General features: G+C 32.3%; 3 protein-coding genes across 8 annotated transcripts; 1 reads left to right on the top strand and 2 right to left on the bottom strand.

Annotated features, from left to right (window-relative positions):
* Positions 1–932: 932 nt before the first annotated feature.
* Positions 933–4901, bottom strand: LOC8259757 (DCN1-like protein 4). Of its 5 annotated transcripts, none has more exons than XM_015724261.3 (11): positions 4843–4901; positions 4479–4563; positions 4275–4359; positions 3465–3539; positions 3352–3388; positions 2654–2737; positions 2471–2531; positions 2243–2349; positions 1752–1817; positions 1391–1553; positions 933–1269 (listed from the first exon to the last, which is right to left on the bottom strand). In XM_015724261.3, exons 2-10 carry the CDS (start codon positions 4561–4563, stop codon positions 1458–1460), a joined length of 696 nt encoding a protein of 231 aa, XP_015579747.1. In that variant the 5' UTR covers positions 4843–4901; the 3' UTR covers positions 933–1269; positions 1391–1457. The 5 variants fall into 5 exon arrangements, with proteins under 5 accessions (XP_015579747.1, XP_048233495.1, XP_048233496.1 ...); XM_048377538.1 differs by having other exon boundaries at positions 4479–4543; positions 4843–4892; XM_048377539.1 differs by lacking the exon at positions 4843–4901 and adding an exon at positions 4688–4706 and having other exon boundaries at positions 4479–4543.
* A 444-nt stretch (positions 4902–5345) lies between these two features.
* On the bottom strand, positions 5346–12029 carry LOC8259758 (nuclear pore complex protein NUP96). The gene is made up of 6 exons (XM_002527273.4): positions 11819–12029; positions 8741–11346; positions 8259–8382; positions 6760–6908; positions 6056–6153; positions 5346–5697 (listed from the first exon to the last, which is right to left on the bottom strand). Exons 1-6 carry the CDS (start codon positions 11847–11849, stop codon positions 5502–5504), a joined length of 3204 nt encoding a protein of 1067 aa, XP_002527319.3. The 5' UTR covers positions 11850–12029; the 3' UTR covers positions 5346–5501.
* A 2380-nt stretch (positions 12030–14409) lies between these two features.
* Positions 14410–20502, top strand: LOC8280303 (protein RAE1). Of its 2 annotated transcripts, none has more exons than XM_002527274.4 (12): positions 14410–14568; positions 14655–14719; positions 14993–15079; positions 15427–15504; positions 15601–15794; positions 16345–16486; positions 17087–17167; positions 17613–17741; positions 18092–18169; positions 19362–19433; positions 19856–19936; positions 20027–20502. In XM_002527274.4, the coding sequence occupies exons 2-12, from the start codon at positions 14663–14665 to the stop codon at positions 20075–20077; spliced, it is 1050 nt and encodes a 349-aa protein (XP_002527320.1). In that variant the 5' UTR covers positions 14410–14568; positions 14655–14662; the 3' UTR covers positions 20078–20502. The 2 variants fall into 2 exon arrangements, with proteins under 2 accessions (XP_002527320.1, XP_015579743.1); XM_015724257.3 differs by having other exon boundaries at positions 14414–14568; positions 14638–14719.
* The last annotated feature ends 1675 nt before the right edge of the window (positions 20503–22177 follow it).

Raw genomic sequence — 22177 nt, 5'->3', positions numbered from 1 at the left:
ATCATTTTCATTTTATTTGAAAAACGTACCAAGCGTTTTGTTAAATGGTGAAACTCAAATTGCAATAAAGGAAACCTGGGACTTTTTTCTAAAGTCTTGCAAAATAGGGGGAAGAAAAGGGTGTAATGCAGAGAATATGTGCTTTATTTCTTTACTTTCCCTTGTTATGAGGGATGGTGTCCTGTTAACCATTCTTAATGTTTCAGGTAAAGTTGGTAGGCTTAATGGTTCCATGGCAGAAAGAAGGGGAATAACTTGCCATCAGCTATATTACCTTTTGAGTAAGCATGTTCAGCTTTCTTATAATAGCCTATATCTGTTTGGCTTGAAGGAATCCCAAGAGTTTTATCATTTTATAAGATAAGTATGGGCATAAAACAAAAAGATTTCTGGAGAAGGTTACTTACTGAAGTCATTCCCCGGTTAATATCGAATTCATTTTCAAAATTTTGAGAGTTTTTCTTTTAAACAATTATAATTTGAAAAAAAAGATAAGTCTCTATAAAATTAAAAATCTTTATAGCAAACTAAAAAATTCCATATTTTCAAGAAGTCGAATAGTTGTTCAAAACTATATATATATTTAATTTTCCTTAATTAAAACACAAAATTAGTAACAGCTTAGATTCCAAGTTGGTCATGATTAATGTAATCTTATCATGGATAAAAATCCAGTTGTTTTAAAACTATTGAGTTAAGAATGGGTCCTCATTAGTTACGTTGTCATGTCTGAAATCTAAGTGCTGTTACAGCTAGGAAAGTATAAACTACGTCCATTTATCGATCCATCTGTCTATGCCCACATATAACAAATAAATAATTACCATTCTTTGTGTTCTCGTAAACAAATTATTCCACCACTTATTCTCCTGTTAATTCTCTCATCCTCTTAGGAAATGAATCTCTTATGTAACTATTAATAATCAAACAAATTAAATAGTATCTTATTATTTATATATTTATTGCATACCAATAACTTTTTTAATATCAATAATAAATAAAACATAACCGACCAAACAACGTATAAAAGATATTCAATCCTACTGCCGTTCTTCCTATTTCCATTTCTGTCCTTAGTGATTTGACGCACAGGATCAATTTATGAACACCTAAAATAAAATTGACTCTCACTAGCATATCTATAATATCTTCAAACTGAGGAACTTAAGAATAAATAATGTCTTTGTGATGGATAAAAGAATATAAATAAACAAAAATGGAGGTTGAAATAAAACTTGCTGGGAGTTTTAATGTGTGTTTTCAACAGCCCTGCAAAGCAGATCAAATGAACATTCGTTTATTAAACAACACCAATACAGGTTGAAGCCATCAAAATAAATACAATTTCCAAATTGTAAAGAAGAAAGATAAATGAGGATTTCACAAATACCTCCTTCAATAACAATGGTGGTTTACAGTAGAAAATTTGAATCAACCTACGGACAGTAGGTTCTTAATTAAGTCCTTTTCTCACGCATCCATTCTACAAAATTATCCAGGATCAATGGCCATGCAAGTTCTGGATTATAATTATCAAGGTCTGGAAAGCTTATCTGTCGAATATAAAAAGAAAAAAGGTAGCGTGTCAACCAAGGAACAATAACACTATAACAGCAAGATAACAAGCCAAAACTGCAACTGATGGCGCTTATTAGGCGAGACTAATTAAGCACAAACTGAAGTTTGGTTTTTCCTTCAATTGTCTTCAGTTATCAAGATATTATTACAATTAAGCAAGCAACAGAAAATACCTCGTTGCAAAAGCGGTAAAAACCCATCCATTGATCCATGTTTACAACCTTGTAATCATTCTGAATCTGCATTCATGTGTACACACCACATGTAAGAAAAGTACCCATTTTATTTGAGGTTTAGGAGCCATGAATTAAGAGCATACAAGCACAATATAAATGGTATGTTACACTATCTATCCAGCACATTAAGTTATCTTGATCACCTAGCAAATCAAAAGTATTAGCTTATTACATCTCTAAGATACATTTTCCACTGAAAGCTATCATTTACACACAAATTGGCAAACATGGAAGATGACAGGGTTGGGGCTTATCAATAAAATAACGCAATAGTATAGGTGGTAAGCTAGTAGACCATAGAATGGCTGAAATTGCTAAACCTATATATCTGAAATACAAAAAGGAGAGAAGATACTATGGTATCAACAGTATCAAGTGATACTTGCACAAAAACAACAGCAAGACACATAGGAAAAGAAGCCACTCACCTTAAGATACTCAATAAAATAATCAACCTGAGCACGGAATTGGGATCCTAAAACAAGATCCAGTAATTGACAGATGCTCTCTATGTCTATGCTCTTTTGTTTCTCCTCTGAGTGAAGGACAAAGTGAAGGGAAAAGAAGACGAGGAAAATCAATTATAAAGGAACTGATAGCAGTACTAATGGAAAGACAGCACAGTAGCACATTACTATATTCCTTGCTCATAATACCTGTTAGGCAATACCGGAATCCATAGGAATAGAAATCAACAAAGTTTGACGGCCTCTTGACCTTATGAAGATAAAGTAGAAACATCAGCTCCTATTAACCCAACTTTGGACCCCATATATATATATATATATATAAACTATCAAATTACAGAAGTAAAACCATAGGAAACAGTCATATTATACCTCTTTCTCAAGATCTGGGAGGGATTTCTTTAATTTATTTACAGTGTCAGCTCTCAGTGCTTTAAGACCTCTTCGCCACTCCTCCTATCGACAAATACAATTAGAGAGAGAACAAAAGTCCTGGGCTAATTCTACTTCCTATGCAAGTATTATTATCAAGGTTTTTATTGTGGTTGAGGAACAAGAATGAAGAATGAGATAAAAAGCAGGAAAATAATCACTGGGAGAGCTTAAAGATATCTCCCCTATGCCTATAATCAACAAAATCGGACACCACAACACAAGAAGGCATGCATCTCTTGTAAACAGTTACACTGGTTACATCAATTTCAAAGCATAAACCACAAGACACATGGGCACAGCTACAGCACACAACAAACTTTAACAGATATAAATAAATGTAGTCTAGCCCAATTTATCAATTAAGCTTATTTGACTAAATGCATGGATATGATTATAAAAACATGAGTTACTTGGTCGTCACAACTGGAGTTCATGATATTGTATTAACAATATAACAAGAGTTTATGCAACCTAGTTACCAGTTAGTTGACTTCTCCATCAAGCAAAGGAATTAAGAGCGACAGAATCAATAATAAGTTCACTGAATATATATACAATAAAAAAAATAAAAAAAAAAAAAGAAACCAGGAAAACAACATTATAGCTTGTGCATAAATAGCAGTGATGTTACTTACCAGGGTAAAATATCCTTGTTTTTCAGCTTTCATTTTCCTGACGTGTGGAGTCCATCAGTTATAAGAAATAAACTTGAGGCTAAAAATTAAGAATAAGAAGCAAACTATCTTACCAAGCTAGCATTAAGATCCTCACATCAGTATGATCCACCTCCATATCTGAACACAGTGTTTCAATTCCTTCTGGACTGTTCAAATAATAATTTCGTAACATCAGAATTCATTCACAAACCTTAAGATGTTATCTTGAGATCCATAAGGTTTCCTCATTTTCATTTTACATATCACTTCCTTAAAGGAGGCCATGCCCATGGTTCCCCCCCCCACCCTTCCTCCCCACCAAAAAAAAAAAAAAAAAAACTAAGCCTTTACAGCATTACCTTTTCTTACATTTTTTGCACAAATTCTTTTGAATATGTATATATATTGCCATCCAAATCTTTAAAGAACTCACATACTCATATATTAGGTATAAATTTCTTTTATCATGTACCTTGGCCCTCCTTAAGATGTTGTCTTGAGATCCATAAGGAGTCCCAATTTCTCACAATTCACTTTTTATTCATATCTTTCTTAGCCCAAAAATTTTTTTTTCAAATATAATTTATTTATTTTCTATATATTTCAAGAATATCGTTAAAGTATAAACAATAATTTCGCCAATCAACACGTATAAATATAATCTTAGTTCAAAATTTTTTTTTCCTTTCAATTTTTATTTTGGTCCTCCAAATTTTTCAAGTCTAGCTCCTTCACTTAATTCACTACTTTAATAAGCTACAGATATTAGGCACAAACCGAATCACTAAAAAGAAAAAAGAAAAAAGAGAAAAGGAAAAAGAAAGAAAGAGACTTTAATGACATTATAAATTATAAAAATTCAAAGTTGCATATTTTGAGTAGAGAAATAAAAACAAACTTACTCAATCAAGCTAGAAGACCTGTTCGCATAACTGTAAAATAAGCTATCGATTCGCTCCATCTCTTTCGAAGACGCTTTACTTGAAGCTTCAAAAAGAAAAAATTTCAAAAAAAAAAAAAAGTTAAGGTTTTTATTAAAAATTTATGAATCAAACAGCCATAAGTAAATTAAATTTTAAGAAAAGTTCAAACAAAATAAAAAATACCAGAGCGAAAAAGATCGACAGCAGAAGAAGTGATCGGAGCGGTTGAATTGGATTGACCCGTTTTCCTGGTTGCAGAGCGACGCATCTTCAACAACAATACCAAAAACAATAATAATAATAATAATAATAATAATAATAATGATAATAATAATTCAATTTTTTATATTATTCTTATAATTATTTCTTATAGAGAGAAGAAAGGTGCTTGCTTGTTTGTCTGTTTGTTTCAGCTTATAGAGAGAGAGAGAGAGAAACAGACTGATATACAAGGAGAAGATCTATCCTTCTGATTCTCTATCTAACTATAAGGGTGAAAAAATAATAATATAATAAATAATTAAATTAATTAATAAAAAGGACCGACCTCGAAATAGAGAGCAGAAGCTTCCTTCGTTGCTCACTCTAAAAAGCTTCCTTTTTATATAATTTAACTCTGGAATTTCCTTTATATATATATATAGTAGTCTAAAGTTTTTCTTTTATGTGATGTAACTATTTTTGCATTTTACATATTAAAGATATTTTTTATTTAATATTTTTTCTGATAAAAGCTATTTTGCATGACAAGAATTTCATATTTAAGTAGATATTTTAATTTTTAACTTTTTTAATTTACATATAGAAATAAAAAAAACACCAAAGAGATTGCTAGTTATTATAGTTTATTAATAAGCAATTTGTATTAAACCTCATAGTACAACTGCGTGCATCAACACAGGAAAATCGCCATTTTAGTTCTCCTTGATTTTGTTATGCCTACAAGAGTTCAGCAGGCACAAGCTATTTTAAGAGATGAACACCACAATAACACATTATACGATGTTCAAAATATCACCTTTTGACCTAATGGCGGCACAGAACTACAGATTCAACTCAATCAATGTCTATTTCCATTCCACTAAAGAAGTATCAGAAATGGTTACAAGAGTAAGTTTTGCAATGGCAATGCTGCTCTTTTCCATGCCGTATACATACATACATATATATATATATATATAAAGGTTATCACCATCCGGCAGAAGACTAAGCAGCCATCTCTGAAAGATAACATGTAAAGAGAGAGACAGCATCCTGCAGATAATTTGAGCGGAGGTCTTCAGGAACTGGAGCACCAAATATTGTGTCAAAGCAACTTAACTGAGCATCCCGTGTTGAGCCCTCACAGGCATAATGTAGAAGCATTTCACTTATCTCCTCTGCCATTTTCGAGTATGCTACTCTGCAACAGACACAAAATTGCATGTTACTGGTTACGCATATGTATCATCCCCAGCTTATACCCAATGCCTTCCACAAGGCGAAAAACATGTGATTTATGCAACATTGTGGAGGAAAGATCACAATGTATTAGTAAACAAACAACTTCAGGATGATTATAGTGTGTGTGGATGGGAATGCAAAGAATAAAAAGAACCGAAGGTCAATATCACCCACCTTTCAATGATTCAAGCAAATTCAAAGGCAAAGACATTATTTCCAAAATTCACAGCATGCTTGATTCTATTACAACAGGTAAGAGATGCAAACAAAATGGTGGCGATCATTAACCATAAAGTAGAAGAAATGTACTAGAATACCTTGCATCAACTGGTAAACGGTCACCAAAAACCTCCAAAGATTCATTCAGATGACTTAGGAAGTCTCTGCAGGCAGAATTTTTGCTCTCAAAAGAATCCTGCAAAATATGCCATATTTTCAGAAATAGTCATAATAGAGGGGGAAGGAGCAGCATAGATGTTTTGAGCTAATCCGGGCTTTTCCAACCCCCAACTATCAAAAAAGAAAAGGGTTTCAGAAGTTATTAAGGCAATCAATCATATTACTAAAGATCCGCAAGTGGTTAAATACCATAACTAATTTAATCAAAATGACATAAAATAACTTGCATAGAAGTCATTTTTGTTCCCTGTTGAAATCCAGCAAGGGGAAAAGCACCTATATGGATGAGCAACCACTCCAATTTAGATACATCACCTTAAAATTAGCATCACTAGGAGACAAAATTGTCTGCATGCCAAACATGCAGTAATCCTACACTAAACATCTTGAGTAAATTCATCGCCAAAGTGATGCCCATGGACTGCCAGGCTCGAATTGATTTTGACACAACACGCATAAGGTGCAGTTCTAGCATTTAATCCATGACAACATAGCTGAACTAGTAGTAAATCTTAATTGTCTCCAGTTCACTTGGCATTGATACTTTAATAGATGATTATGCTGCAGAGTATAGAAGGCATGCTAAGGTCTAAAGCATCAATCCTCAGGCAGATTTTCTCACCAGTTCACTTGTATTATTGTAGCCTTCCTGAAATGAACTTCGTATCAAATAGAACGATAAATAAATTCCAGCTCCCAAGTCCCAATTTTCAAGTTCAGATTTGTGGTCCTCCATTGAAGTTGTAAGCCTCCATATCTCGGAATGATTGGCTGCATTAATTGATTAAGAAAGAAAACAGTCACAACTTCACAAGCTTATCATCACACAACATACTAAAGCAAGCTTAGATAAAAATAAAAAAAAGTGTTGATTTTAGACATCAGGAATTTCAGTAAAACAATAATCAAGGCAAAATATCTATAGGACTTGCTGTTTTAAGTATTTATAGCTCTAGACCAATCCGACATAAAGTAAGGAAGATTACACTTCTCTTATTAACCCACCCTTTAAGGCAGGAAAGATCAGAAGGGAATGATTAGAGTGTGTTGAGTGTCAAAAGTTGTAAGCACGTACTTGAAATTCCTGATAGCAAATCAGGTCTTTGAAGAGTATTTGAGATATCAACTGAGTTATTTTATAACGCCCTATATAATAGAAACCCCTGTGACTTTTTACATCCGATAAGAACTAGACTCACAGTTACAGTATCCACATGCCAACTGGTATGGATGTCCGAAAGCACCTATTTTTCTTATTACAAAGGTTTTCCTGATACCATAAAAAGTTGGCCAGTTGAAAATTTTCAGATTTACGAGTTCAATTTCTAATGGCAGATACCAAATTATTAAATTGTTAAGAGTCTTCCAACTATGAATTTGAATTTGGCAATGTAGTTTCCATGAAACACATGGAACGGAAGACTACAAAACTAAGGTAAGAGCAAAACTACATAAACTGAGACCCTATCCACTTTTAAGTTAAGTAGGGACCAGGTACCCACTGACTTTGGAAAGGTGGAAAATCAATGGTTTACTATGAACCTATAATAACATCTAATAACTAAAATTTGAACAGAGTTAAAGTAAGAGCTTGAAAACATATTAGTGGAAAATATAAAGACCCCCCCACAATTACCAAAACTTCCTACAAATTTAAGTTTTCAAAAGTAGGGTTATGTATTAGCTTAACTAAAACGAACTGATATTCTTGCTAACTGGACTAACTTACTAGACTGGAAAGATTAGAAAATTAAACCTAGCCAAACCAAAATATTTCTTTTTTTTTCTTATGAGGACCAGCAAATTTCTATTTTATCTGATAACTAGTAAAAATAAATTTACAAGTATTACTCATGAAAGTCAAAATTTGTATATGGTTAACAGCAATCAATTTTTGATTACAATGTTTTCTATTAATTGAATCAATAACCGAAAGCGTCAAACGAAAAACGAATTGAAACAAAAATAATTTAAAGGATCAATACCGAAATAGCTGAACATGTCATTTCAATTTTTCAATTGTAACTGCATTATGCTCAATCTTATGTAAGAGAAATAAAGAGCAATTTACAACAATATGACAATTCGTGCAGAGCAATACTTAACAAGCAAAAGATTTACCTGATAAAAACAATGTATGGGCGACTGAGGTTATGAAAATCGAATGAGCCTTTTGCCAATTTTCACATTCAAGATAATGTTCGAGGGCCTTCAAGAGATTCCCATGGTAATTGAAGTAAACAGCCTGCATTTTAACAGGGTCAAATTATGTCAATTAGCATAACAACGTTCCAAATGCCAGACTCTCTCACATGGAATCAACTGGAGCTCATCTACAAGTGAGGAGGGAAGATTTTGGCCAAACACTTCCAGAAGAACTTGCAAGTTTAAAGAAAGAGTCAGAAAAAGAAGGCAATATGGCAATCAGACATGGTTTAATAGGTCACAGGAATCACCTTCAAAGGTCTTTTAATAAATTGTTATTCATGAAGATATCAAAACACATATAACATCTTTTAGTCATCCAACACCAAGTTTATGTCCATCAGGGATTTGGTATAAATATCATAGAAAATGCAACTCTGCAAGAATAGACAGCATACCATAGCTTCATGCAACCATGCTCGTGGAATGTCGAGGTTCTCAATAAATTGGCGTTGTGATTCATCTAAACTCCAAATTTCACAGTACTGAAATAAAATTTCCCGAATAACTGTAGCTTGGAGATATGGATAATCATCACGGTAAGGCATGTGAAGGACCACATAGATTGCCCAATGGCATTGCCCAATACATAGAAGCTGGGAAACAAGTCCAATGTCAAGAACTTGAAGATTGTTAGAAGTCAAAATGCCAACAGCTTCCAATATGGCTCGCTGATGCCAGATCATATGGTAGTCAAGTGGGTCATTTGTTGAAGAGAAGGCACTGAACATGGTCTTTAGATAGCCAATTTCACCATCTCCTTTGGCATGAAGAAGCATAAGATAATATGAGAGGTCAAAGTGTCTCCCTGAGAAATTAACAGCCTCCTCTGCTGGTCCTTCATCAATGTAAATGGGCAGGGGATATGGAGCCTTACCATCATTGAGAAGATGCTGATAAGTTTGAAAAATAATGGGCAAAGATGTCTGAGATGCTAAGCGATACCACATCAATAAACCTAAGAACCTCTTCCAGTCAATCTTAACACCATCCAATGCATTATGTATATTACCAGAAACCAACTCATACAGCCTTATTCTTTCCTTCTCAATGAAATTGAAGTCTAGTCCATTGTTCCTCCAAAGATCAAGCTGCCGTGCAACATCAGTGCGGTTCACCATGGACCCACCAGCTTGACCTAACAAACAAGCCAGTCTAACATCTCCTCTAGAGACGGCTATTTCCACAGCTCCATCCAGTTGTCGCCCAGTCATGAGTAAGAGAATGTGTTCAAGATGACTGGATTCACTCAAAGAGCTCACTTCCTCTTGGACACGGTGGCAAACACTTTCTTGCAACCAACAACTAAACTCTGCTCTTCGGATAAGAGGAAGTGATTCCTGGTCAATTTCCAAAGAACCTTCCTTTATATCCTGCATCATATCCTCCTCATTGTCAGCACCCATAGATTTCGACTGTCCACTATTTTCCCTTTCAGAAAAAAGAACTTTTATCAATTCCCAGACCATAACTTGATGCATCAAAACCAACCGTGCTGGTGATGATAACCGAGGAACCTCCAACTGCCTCTCAATGATGTCTATATAACTCCGACAAATCTCTGAAAGCATTTTGCGATTAGAGACAACTTTTTGAAGCTTTAGTTTAAAGGATCCCACCTCAACTTCTTTTGTTTCATGATTTATAGTCTTGTGAAGATTCAAAGGACAGTCAAAAGCAAACTCAACTAGATCCTTACTAGCTTTGTTATCTTCATCTCTCACCACTCTGTCAAATGCAACCTTCTCAACATTAATTACAGAAGATAATAGCCTCTGAGTTCCATTACATCCAACTGGAGCACCAGAGTGAACAAGGACCCCATTTGGACCCCACCCCACACGAAATGACCTACCCATGAACAAACCAGCATCAACTATGTTGCGAGAATAGCTTCCAGTCATTGGTGTCTCATGCTCAAGGTTCAGTTTAAATCCTTCTCCTTTTACTGTCTTTAAAGGCAGGCCCTTATTTTGCTGGGCCATCAAAATGGCACCCGGGGAACTGGAATTAAAACTACTAGGTCTGTAATCAAGCAGAGCCAGTGGCATTTTCCTCATAACAGGAGTGTTAGATCTCTGGCTTATCTTCTGAGAGGAATTGTGCAAAGAATGCTTTATATGTTCTTTACCAGAGGACAATTTCTGCCTTGAAGGACCATTGAAATGCTCAACCTCCTCTTCTTCTTCAACAGGAAACATCAACATTCTCATCTCTTTCATTTTTACAGGATCAAGGCCAAGATGTGCAGGAAGAGAATGATAAAGCATAGGTCCAGTTGGATCTAATTCTACTTGGGTTTCTTCATTTGTCTCAGGAGTCCCACCCATTTCAATGGGTTCTTCAACTGCTACAACATCATCCATTGCAATATCTTCCTCCTCATCATCACTTAATCCAAATCTGCTAAAGTGGTTAACTAAAAATTTCCACTGACCATTTTCTGGATGGAATGATATAAAATAAGCTCCCTGCCTCGCTGCACTCTCCTTCAATTTCTTCACAGCATTATTGAGCTGCCTCTTATTTAAATCAGACAATCTTATTTGCAAATTCAAAGTCACTTCAGCAGTCTTGTTAAGACCCTGACCAACTTGAGGCTTATCACTATCATCTTCATATACAACTATTTCATGCCTACGAAATTTCACAATCTTATCCAAGTCCAGCCACCTAAGATCAGTCGTTCCAAGAAACTTAACACATCCAAAACCTAATCTACCAACAATAAAATCCGGAACTCGTCTACAATATCCAGGATCAATAAGTTCATGGGCAACCAAATCAGTCAAGGAAGGTTCCATATAATAATCTGTTGAGCACAATGTTGGTAATGAAGATTCAATCTCTCTTGAAATCTCACATGATACATCATCATTGTTTGGAGATAATCTTCTTTTCTTGTATTGAGTCTGTAAACTAAAAACCCCAACTTCACAGTCCGATTTGCAAGAAATATCAAAAGGAGCACTGAGTGTCGTACTTCGAAGTTCACCGAAACTCTCTGATAACAAGATAGGGAATATCAACAACATGAGGGACAAATAAAGCAGCAATTTGTTTCTTCTAGCATTTCATAAACATTGGCAAGTATATTCAACACGAACCTAGCAAATCCTCCAAAATCTCATTTTGAAATCTTAACTGAAAACTAGAAGCATACACACTAAGATGCTCTAAAAACAATAAGTGCAGTTATGCGTTCGGTTTTATATTATAAAGACCAAATATTTCTCAAAATCCATCGAGGCAAATAATCAAACAGCTAATACACAATCACAAGAGAAACACTCGAGCCCTTGACTTTTGGCCAACTTACTCACATTCATATTCACTCTTTTATCACTTCTAAAGCATAAGAAACGAATTTAGCAACTAAAATAAAAGAACTGAGCTTCAACTAAACCGAAAATTAAATAAAAAAATAAAAAGATAAATTCAAAATTTAGTTCGTGAGGGAAAAATCGTAGAGGTACCGGAAGCCGGTAGGAGAGAAGGAGACGCCATGCCCGTCGAAGAAATAGAGTTTCAGATTGACTTCGTTTGTGAGGGCGGAGGTTAACCGGCGCTCAAGGCATCTGGTGCGATCTTGTAAAAGCTAAAAAATTTGAAGTCTTAGAGCGTAGAGGAGGAGCTCGCAAGCGGCGAAGAGAAGCTGCTACAGAAACATGGCAGAGGAAAAATATTAAGGGGAAATTACAAGCACATTCCTAAGGTTTACCAATAAAACACTTCTCATCCCTTCCTTTCCGAAATTGCTTCCTTCGGTCCCTGATATTCAATATTATCGTACAGTTTAGTCCTTACATTTGTGTGTTTGTTAGCATTGTCCCTCTGTTTACAGAACAATAACTATTTCAGGATCCATATTTAAAATGATAAACACTTTAGTTCGTATACTTTTGGTTCAAGTTTTTATAATCAACTATATTTATTATTTTTCCTTCTAAAAAAAAATTGTGTCTATTATCTTTTATTTTTTTTATTATTATTTTTGTCTAACTATATTTCTCAACCTACTAATTTTTTAATTATCTGGCGTCTCTTTCAATATATTGTAATCCTTCAATATATAGTAAAATTTATTTATATTGATACTTTATATAGAAATAACTTTTGTATAGTTATAAAAAAAATTATCTTAACTTGAGCCAGTTGTAAATAGAGTAAACTTTATATTATAATAAATTATAAATTATTTAAATTCAATCATAAGAAAATATTTTTCTACATAGTACTATCCATATATATATTTAAAAATTATATGTTATTCTATATTTTAATTTATTATATTATTATAATATCTCTTCAATCTTATTTATATAATATGGTAAGATATTGATGTATTTTATATACGGTTGTTATTATTTTATTAAAAAAATTAAATATTAAATCAATAAAAATTTAATAAATAATAACCTTCTTATAGTCATAAATCTTTTTTGATTCCAAGTGCATCATTATAAGAAAAGTTTACTACATTTTATCATGGAAAGATGCTTGTATTTTATTTACACAATTTTATTATTATTAAAGTCAAATTAAAGAACTATTAAGGCTCTCGTATAATGACAAAGTTCTATAGAGCTTAGGTATAAATCTCAAATTCGAACCTTCATTTTCTATTTTTCATTAAAGAAAAAGTAAAATTATAGAATTCAGATTTTAACATTTAATTAGGAAGTTGCAAAGAAAAATCGGAGTTACTTGTTTAATTTTATTTATGTAGTAATAATTTTCTAGTAAATATAATTTAAAATTTCGCAAGGATTTAACATATTAAATAAAATTAATTGATTATGTGAATAAATAAATAATTTAATAAAGTATAACAAAACAGTCTTTGTAATAAACAAATTGTAAAATAAATAAAGTATGAAAAGATCGTGAAATTTAAATTTTAAAAAATAAACCAAAAATTTCTTTGTTCATATATTTTCAGGATTAAAGTGTTTGTGGATTATAAATGAAAGAATAAAAGACATTAACTTAATAGACATACAAACAAACGATTAATATCGTCTAACGGTATTAAATGTTAGTGACTGCGGCTAGCATTTTGAGAAAGACAGTGGTGAAAGTGTTTCATAAGTAAACATTAGGGCATCGTTATAATTAAAAATATTAATTATTATTTTGATAATAGAATAATGTAACTATTTCAAAGAATATAAAAAAGCATATAAAAAGATTTAATATTTTTTAAAGGAATTAAAATAAAAAATGTAAAAAAAGAAAACTACAAAAAGATAAAAAAAAAAAATTAGGGAAAGAGAGGGTTTAGCCGCCCCTAGCCCTCTTATCCCGCCATTACTTACTACCATGAATCGAGTAAATTGTATTTTTAGTAATAATTACGTTTCATTTCATATAAATTATTATTTTTTAATAGTTTACTTTGATTAAAAAAATATATAATAATTTTAATTATAAAAAATTTAATCAAATTATACTAAATTATTTTTTATAAATAATATAAAATTTATTATATTTATTATTATAACATAAGCATAAAAAAAACTAATATTAGATTGATATATAAAAATTACAGATAATTGAAATATTTTTATTTATAAAAATCAGTTAGTATGAAATAAAAAATATTTTACATTTTAGTAATGAGATGATTGATATATATTTTATTATTTAAAATTAATAAATATATGTCAATTATTTATTGATTTGACGTATAAATGTAAATATACAGTAAACCTTTCCTATAGTTATAAATAAAAATAAATTTCTACTATAATAAGTTATAAGATTTTAAAATTCATTTTCAAAAAATATATCTCTATATATTTATATATAATAATTTTTAAAAATATATGTTATGCTATATTTTATTTTATTATAATATTATTTTTATTCATTAACTTTTAATAATATAACATAATATTTATATTTTATATATAGTTTTTATTATTTTATTAATAAAATTAAATATTAAATATTTAAATATTTAAATATTTATTAATATTAAATTTAAAAAATATTTTAATGCTTAAATCTCTATTAAATTATAAATTCCATAGGGTTAACTGCAGAAGACTAAACCAACCAAGCGGTCTAGCCGGCGTTCCTATAACGCTACTCGTCTTAATACACACAGGATTAACACTCCACTATATAATACACACGATCTCCCTCTCCCTCTCTCAATTTCTTTCCCTCGCTGCATTTAAAACAGACTCTTCTCTTTCTCTCGTGCCTTTACTTTTTACCGGTAACATTAGTGCTCACTCTCCTCTAGCTACTACATTATAGGTTACATTTTGATAATTATCGATTTTAGTGTTGTAATTTTGGCAGGTTCTGATATGGCTACTTTTGGTGCTGCCGCGACTGCTAATCAAAACCCTAACAAATCTATTGAGGTACTTTATTATGATTTCTTTGATTCTTTTAAGACTTATATGTATTATCTTTATTTAGAAAAAAGTTTATTTTTTTTGAGTTATTAGTTTAAATTAAGTAAAGATATATAGTTCATCAATGGCTTGTTATGGTTCATGGACAATTCTTTTGTTGAAAAATGTTTGATTTGTTCTTGAGTTATTAGTTTAATTTCAAGTAAAGATTATATATATGTAGTTCATAATAGTTTTGCTATTTCTGTTTCTGACATGAAATATATATTTGATTCTAAGGTGTCTCAACCTCCTAGTGACTCGGTTTCGAGTCTCTGTTTCAGTCCCAAGGCCAATTTCTTGGTTGCTACTTCCTGGGATAACCAGGTTTGTTCAATTTGGTTTCTTTTTTATACTGTTGAATTTATGCTTTTCTTTTTGGTTATTCTGTTTTCTACAAGTTTTCTTTAATTTATTTTCTATGAAAGTTTATTCATGACAAGATATCAATAATAAGATTAAGCAGGCATAATTTAATTTTTTTTTTTCTCTTTTCTTTTTTAAGATCTAGGTAATCACTACTAATTAGAATTTTCTCTTTAATGTATATGTGTATGGATTTGCATACTTAGCTTACCAATATGTTTTTCTTTCTTATTTTTCTTAAAAAAAAAATGTAAAACATTTACTATTTGTTTGTATGGTATATATAATCTAAAAGAAAAATATTGCAGGTAAGATGCTGGGAAATCACAAGGAATGGAACCACTATAGGAAGTGTTCCCAAGACACAAATAACACATGACCAACCGGTAATGAATTGAAGTTGTGTTTACTATTAGTGCTTGTTTATGAATAGTTCTAACCTTTTCCTTTTCTCTTGTTCCATCTCTTTTGTTCTTTTTAAGGTTTTATGCTCTGCTTGGAAGGATGATGGTACGACTGTCTTTTCTGGAGGCTGTGACAAGCAAGTGAAGATGTGGCCTTTACTCTCTGGAGGTCAACCTGTAACTGTTGCAATGCATGATGCACCAATTAAAGAGATTGCATGGATTCCAGAGATGAACTTGCTGGCCACAGGAAGTTGGGATAAGACCTTGAAGTAACTTCTTTTCTCTGTAATCTTATTTTTCAGTAATTTCTACCTGCATTTGAATTGGCACTGTGGTTAAATGGAGCGTTAGATTTTGTGACCTGTGATTTTTTGATGCTGTTGTCTTCAGGCACCTTGCTGTTATATTATTTTTATAATATCATCGAAGAGCCAAAATAATGCAATGTTTTGAGTGTGCAATTTAAGTACCTTACTAGAATAAGAAAAACGAAAATATAAAACATGTATTTCGTCCAAGTTGAAGTAAAAACTTTTTTCTTGTGAAGTCTTAAAGTTAATTGTTAGTAGCTAGTAAGATCCAATGTTCTTTTTTTTTTTCTTAAATCAATTTTACTCAGTAAAGATTTTTAACAAGTTTATGTAGTTCTCACTGTCCTAGGATTTGGAACTGGCTGAGCTGATAACCTCAAAGTGTTGTATGTTTTAGTAATAGTTATTTCCTTATCTGCAGTTTCATGATTCGCTTATTATTTGCAATTTGTCTAGTTATATTTTGCATTTGGCTCTTTTGCTGACAAGTATAATGTTGCCTATATAGGTACTGGGATACAAGACAGTCAAATCCAGTGCACACTCAACAGCTTCCTGATCGTTGTTATGCAATGACAGTGCGTTATCCTTTGATGGTTGTTGGCACTGCAGATAGAAATCTCATAGTCTTCAACCTTCAACAACCTCAGGTATTGTTGTCTCATGTTACAGGACGATTAAGAATCAAAATATCTTCCTTAACTGGCTTTTCAGTGATAAAGTTTTTTGTGACTTTAGATGTAGGAGCATAATTTCTCCAATTCTCTCTAATAAGCGTTTTATGCCTTATGTTTATTCAAGCAGTAGTTCAGATTGTGCAGAAACAGTTGAAGATTTGAATTTATATTTGCCATCCTTTTATGTGGAAGCTACTGATTTAAGTTCTTTTAGGATGGGATGGTTCGGGATTCGTTGTTTGGCAGTTCTCATTAATTCATTTATTGATATCTCCTATCCATAGATCTTACTTCCTGCTATAAATAAATTAGGGTTTCGCTTGGGGATGTAAAAGGGTGAGGTGAGGATGCTAGATCTTTAGGGTTGAGATGGTATTAACTATGCTGCTTTATAATTCCTTTATATATTTTGAGGGGCATGGATTGGGGTGAGGGTTAGGGGCATGCTGTGTGTTAAAGAAAACGGGAAATATTAAAAGGAGAAAAAAATGAATTTGGAAGATTGCTTATTGTTAATCCTAATTTCTTTTTCTTCTTTCTTGTTCACTTTGATAACTGTCTGACTGCTAACAGACTGAGTACAAGAGAATCACTTCTCCCTTGAAGTATCAAACAAGATGTGTTGCTGCTTTTCCTGATCAACAAGGCTTCTTGGTATGTGCTCGATTATGTTCTCATCTTCATTTTATTATTTATATGAGGCAGCTTTGATTCTCTTTGTATTGTGTGTTTTGCTCAAATCTTTTTAATGCCTCATTTTCTGTGGGCATTTTGTTTCTGCTGTGTCGCTTGATTAGTAGAATAAGTAGTTTTATATGGCAGGCTTTGCAAGGATAAACATATAGAATATTGATATTGTTGTTTGTGTCATGGTGATTTTCCCCTTTCTTTCTATTAGTATATAAATGAATACATATTTAAATACAAGAAAAACTAGAAACACTGCCTCTATGATCATCATTATATATATATATTTTCTCTATTTTGTTTTGCTGCTGTTGTATATATATATGAAATCTATTTTGATATGTAATTCTACACCATGTCCTATTATTGAGTGATTTTCTAATAGCAGAGTTTTATATTATTTTCTGTATAGGTTGGCTCAATCGAGGGGAGGGTTGGTGTACATCATCTAGATGATGCGCAACAAAATAAGAACTTCACTTTTAAATGCCATAGAGATGGCAATGACATATACTCGGTCAATGCCTTGAACTTCCATCCGGTGAGTTTTTTGTTACTGTTCTTGGAATCATTTCTGTCTATTCAGCTCTTATTTGAAAAAAATGGTCTGTGATGGGAAAGCTTAATATTTGTAATAGTAGCTTTACCTAGAATTGTACTTGTCTTATTCTGTTGATACCAGCTAAGCGATTGAGTGAATCAATGCTGTAGGATATTTGATTGCTTAGAAAATACCATGGATTATGCAAGAGCAAGCTCCATTTTCATATTAATAAAGTTGCTGTTTATGTTTCCACATGGTTTTTTATCTGATTTATATAATTTGATTCTCCTTGGAGCAAATAGTCGTTGTGTTTGTATTTTAACATCTAGCTGCATGATTCTCCTCAGGTGCATCACACATTTGCAACTGCAGGATCTGATGGTGCTTTTAATTTTTGGGACAAGGATAGCAAACAGAGGTTAAAGGTACCCCAGAGATCTTTTATAATATAATCTTTTAAATTACTTGTGCTTTCTGGATTTTAATTTTTGGAAAAGTATTAAATCCTGTGCTACTTTGTCTTTTTGGAAAAAGAATTTTCTTAAATGGCTTTTTGGGTTGTTCATGTCCTCTGTTATAGAGATATTTAATTCACAAACAATGTGTATTATACTCAGTTATATGGCAATGGAATTTTTGAAAATTGTTGATGTTTCAAGACGGCTGGCAATGAACTTACGATTATGTATAACTATTGACAACTAAAACCATGTTTAGTTAAAAAGTCTCGGTATGCATGTGTAGCATGTTATATGGTGGTGAGTGTTGAATAGTGAAGGGCTAACATGTCTCTAAGATTGAGTATTGCAAAAATAAGAATACTAAGATGGATGTGTTGGCATACGAGAATGGATAAGTTTGTAACGAGTATGTTATGAAAAGGTCGGGGTGGTTCCATTGAGGAGAATTTGAGAAAATGTATGTTGAGATGGTTTGGGCATGCGAAATTGCAGACCTATTGATGCTCTGATGAGCAAGGTAGACCATATTTAAGTTGGTGGAGTTAAGGAAGGAAGGGAAAGACCTAATGTAATATGGAGAGAAGTGGTGTAAGGTGAGCTAGTGGCCTTATCTCTTTTTAAAGATGTAGTCCAGAATTGTTTGGAGTGGAGAGAATATATGTAGCCGACTCCAATAGAATTGGGACTAAGGCCTAGTTGAGTTGAGTTGAATATGCATGTGCAGTATGCATGTACATATGCATATTGCACAAGTGCTGGTGCCACACCTGTTCTTCTTTCACTCAGTGGCTGCTAGAAATCCACTTCTATTTTCATGGTTAGCTTGTGACGATTTGTTTTCAATTGGGTTTTCATTCCATTTTGGTAGCACTTACAATGCATTGTTAGGTATTTTCCACATTTATGTCACCATAAAATCTGTTGACTTGTCTCTATAGGTGACCAATACACTTCCTGTTAAGTTCAACCTTTGTTTCTACAGTTCATCATAGAAAACTTTGGCTTCTTGATAGACTTGTTATGAGGGTTGATATTTTTTTTTCTTTTAATTTATGAATGGTGTTTTAATTGTTGCCTCTAAAAGTTAATCCTGCTTACTTTTTGAGATTTTGGATGTACGGTGTAGTTGACAATCTATTCTTTTTATAATTTTCAGGCCATGTCACGCTGTCCTCTTCCCATACCCTGCTGTACTTTCAACAACGATGGCTCAATTTTTGCATATTCGGTAATGCACAGTTACCTCTGTTTGTGCCCAGTGATTTCATTCCTAGCATTTCTCATTCACTCTGCATTTCTCTTTTACACATAAATACACTTCCTGATGAGTGAATTATCACTAGTGCCCTATACCCATGCTAAGCAATAGTTGCCTAAAATTACGTAGGGGAAGAGTTATTCTAATTACTGGAGCGGTGATAGATAATTTCTTCCTGCCTATTCTGGTTTTGAGATGCATTTGTAATTATCATAAAGGATGATAAAAAGGAAAATCTCTCAAATGCTTGTACCTTTGGCTTATCTATATTTACTGTTAGTTAATTACGAAGAATGACCATTCTTATCCATACGCAGTGATTGTGTTTATAGTCAAAGACAGGATCTTGATTGAGAGGATGATACTGAATTCTTGATTTTATTTTATCTTAGGTGTGCTATGACTGGAGCAAGGGTGCAGAGAACCACAACCCACAAACTGCAAAGACCTACATCTATCTGCATTTGCCACAGGTAACTTAAATTTAAAGGCATCATTACTGTTGAGTTATTCGATCTCCTAGTTCTGGCCATTTTATTAAATGCGGCTCTCTTTCTATGCAGGAGTCAGAGGTTAAAGGCAAACCACGAGTTGGAACGAGCGGGAGAAAGTAAAGCTGCATGTTATAACCTGAAACACAGAGTGACCTGGATGTCAAATTTTCCCCTCTTCCAATTGTCAATATATCTTTTGGACTCCGGTGATTTTGTGGAGTGTGCAAATAGAAGTCTCCGTTAGAGAGAAGAGTTCCGCATCCATCATATAGATAATAGGTGAATGTATTCCATGCCTGGTTTTGCATCTTATTCATCCCATAGGCCATAGTGATGTAGTGGTGTAGCAGTGTTAAAGTTTGATTGACATGTATAGTGAGTTTTCAAAAGTAACTGCCAGCTAGGTTTGATTTATATCCTTGACAAGAATTCTAAGGCTTGTTATTAAATTCTTCAAAGTCCATGTATTGATCTTACCTCATTACCGGGAAGTCAAAATCTTTCCTCTGACCCATATATGATTTCATGAATTTTAACTGTTTCTAGCTCTTTTTTCCTTTCTTTTTCTCTTTGGCACACAAAAGTGATTATAAATAAATAATCTGGTTGTTCGAGTGAACAATGCTCAACAGATTTGTCGGATGGTCATTTCAGAGTCTTGCACTAACAGGCACTGCTGCTTGCTAGACTCAACTTTTCTAAATAAGATTGATTTCAGAGTCTATAGTCAATCGCGTATCATCATGATAGATTGCCATTTTGAAAATATGTCCTAAACAAGTTGATCATTGCTATGAAAATAAAATAAGATATGCAAAAGCTTCTTCGAAAACATAAAAAGCAGCAAGTTAAGAAATGGTAGATGAGCAAACCCACTATTATTAGTATATTGTATATAGAGATTTTTCTCCTTTAAAGGACCATTAAGCAGTAAAAATGAAAGGTAATTTATTATTCTCACTTGCAAAATTTGAAAGGTTAGCCAATTGAATTGTTTTGTCATTATCTATCTATCAGCATATATATAACCAAAATCTATGGTCTCTAATAGATTAGAAAAAAGGTGAAAACTTGATATACCATTAGTTAGGATGATGGGTTTATAAAATGAATAGTATAATATAACATATTAATGATTTTGTTGGTTAGCTCAATGCTAATCTCCCACTTAAAAGTTTAATCAAAGGAATGATATGTTTTGCAAATTAGCTCAAGGTTTTAATTGTAACCCACTAAGACAAAAGGATGGGTCCACCTATAATACATTTTGTTAAGATTATGCATGCAATAAGAATAACAAGAACAACTTTGAGACTTATTAGAGAGAGTGTGCATTATAGAATTCTTCCCATTACTTTGAGTAAATTTCAAGAAAAGAACACATTATATATTTATAATTCCATTAAAAGAAGTTGATTTCTTTTTTCTTATAGAAAATATTTACTTTAAAAAAAACAAAAAAGATTTTGGACTTATGTATGATTATCATAGCACGCGTTATCTTTACCTTTTTTTTTTTTTTTTCTAAGTCACACAACAAGTAACTTTTCAAGCTTGTAGCCCTTCCTACTAAAATCTTATGTCTTTTGGTTACATTTGTTCCTCATTTTATTATATTAGATGTTGAAATCTTTTAATCAAAATTTGATCGTTGCTTTTAGAGATTTTCATGTTGGATTGTTTAGTTTTGTTCCCAAAGCTTGTAACAAAAGATGGACACTTACACATCATGCTTATTAACTCATTTTTGGAGTTAGCTTCCTTTAGAGTGCGGTTGGATTCGAAACTAAACCATTTTCTTCAAGATATGTCATTGTTGGTTGATTTTCTACCAATCAAAAAATTATTTAAAACTATGGTTTTTTTCTCCTTCTCAAATGATTCTCTTATAACTGGTATTTGAATTTTTATGCAACATCCAGAAATATGCAACTTTATTTGATTTGAGAAATTATATTTTAATCGTTTGCATACTTTTTTAAATAATTTTTTATCTATATTTAATTTCTCTTTTATAATATAAAATAAGAGTTCAATAAAAATTTGACCTTAAAATAAAATATAATCTCTATTATGAATTAGATTAATATCTACAAGTTTTATACATTTTATTCATTGACATTTATAATTTTATTTTTTATTAGTAAAACTTAAAAGGACAATAAAGAAAAGATTAAGAACCTTTAATACTTATAAGTAAGACAAAAATATAAACATGAA

This window comes from Ricinus communis, chromosome 8 (genome assembly GCF_019578655.1).
Source record: "Ricinus communis isolate WT05 ecotype wild-type chromosome 8, ASM1957865v1, whole genome shotgun sequence".
Classification (NCBI taxonomy): domain Eukaryota; kingdom Viridiplantae; phylum Streptophyta; class Magnoliopsida; order Malpighiales; family Euphorbiaceae; genus Ricinus; species Ricinus communis.
The sequence above is the reverse complement of the archived record's forward strand: the minus strand, read 5'-3'. Positions and strand labels throughout refer to the sequence as shown.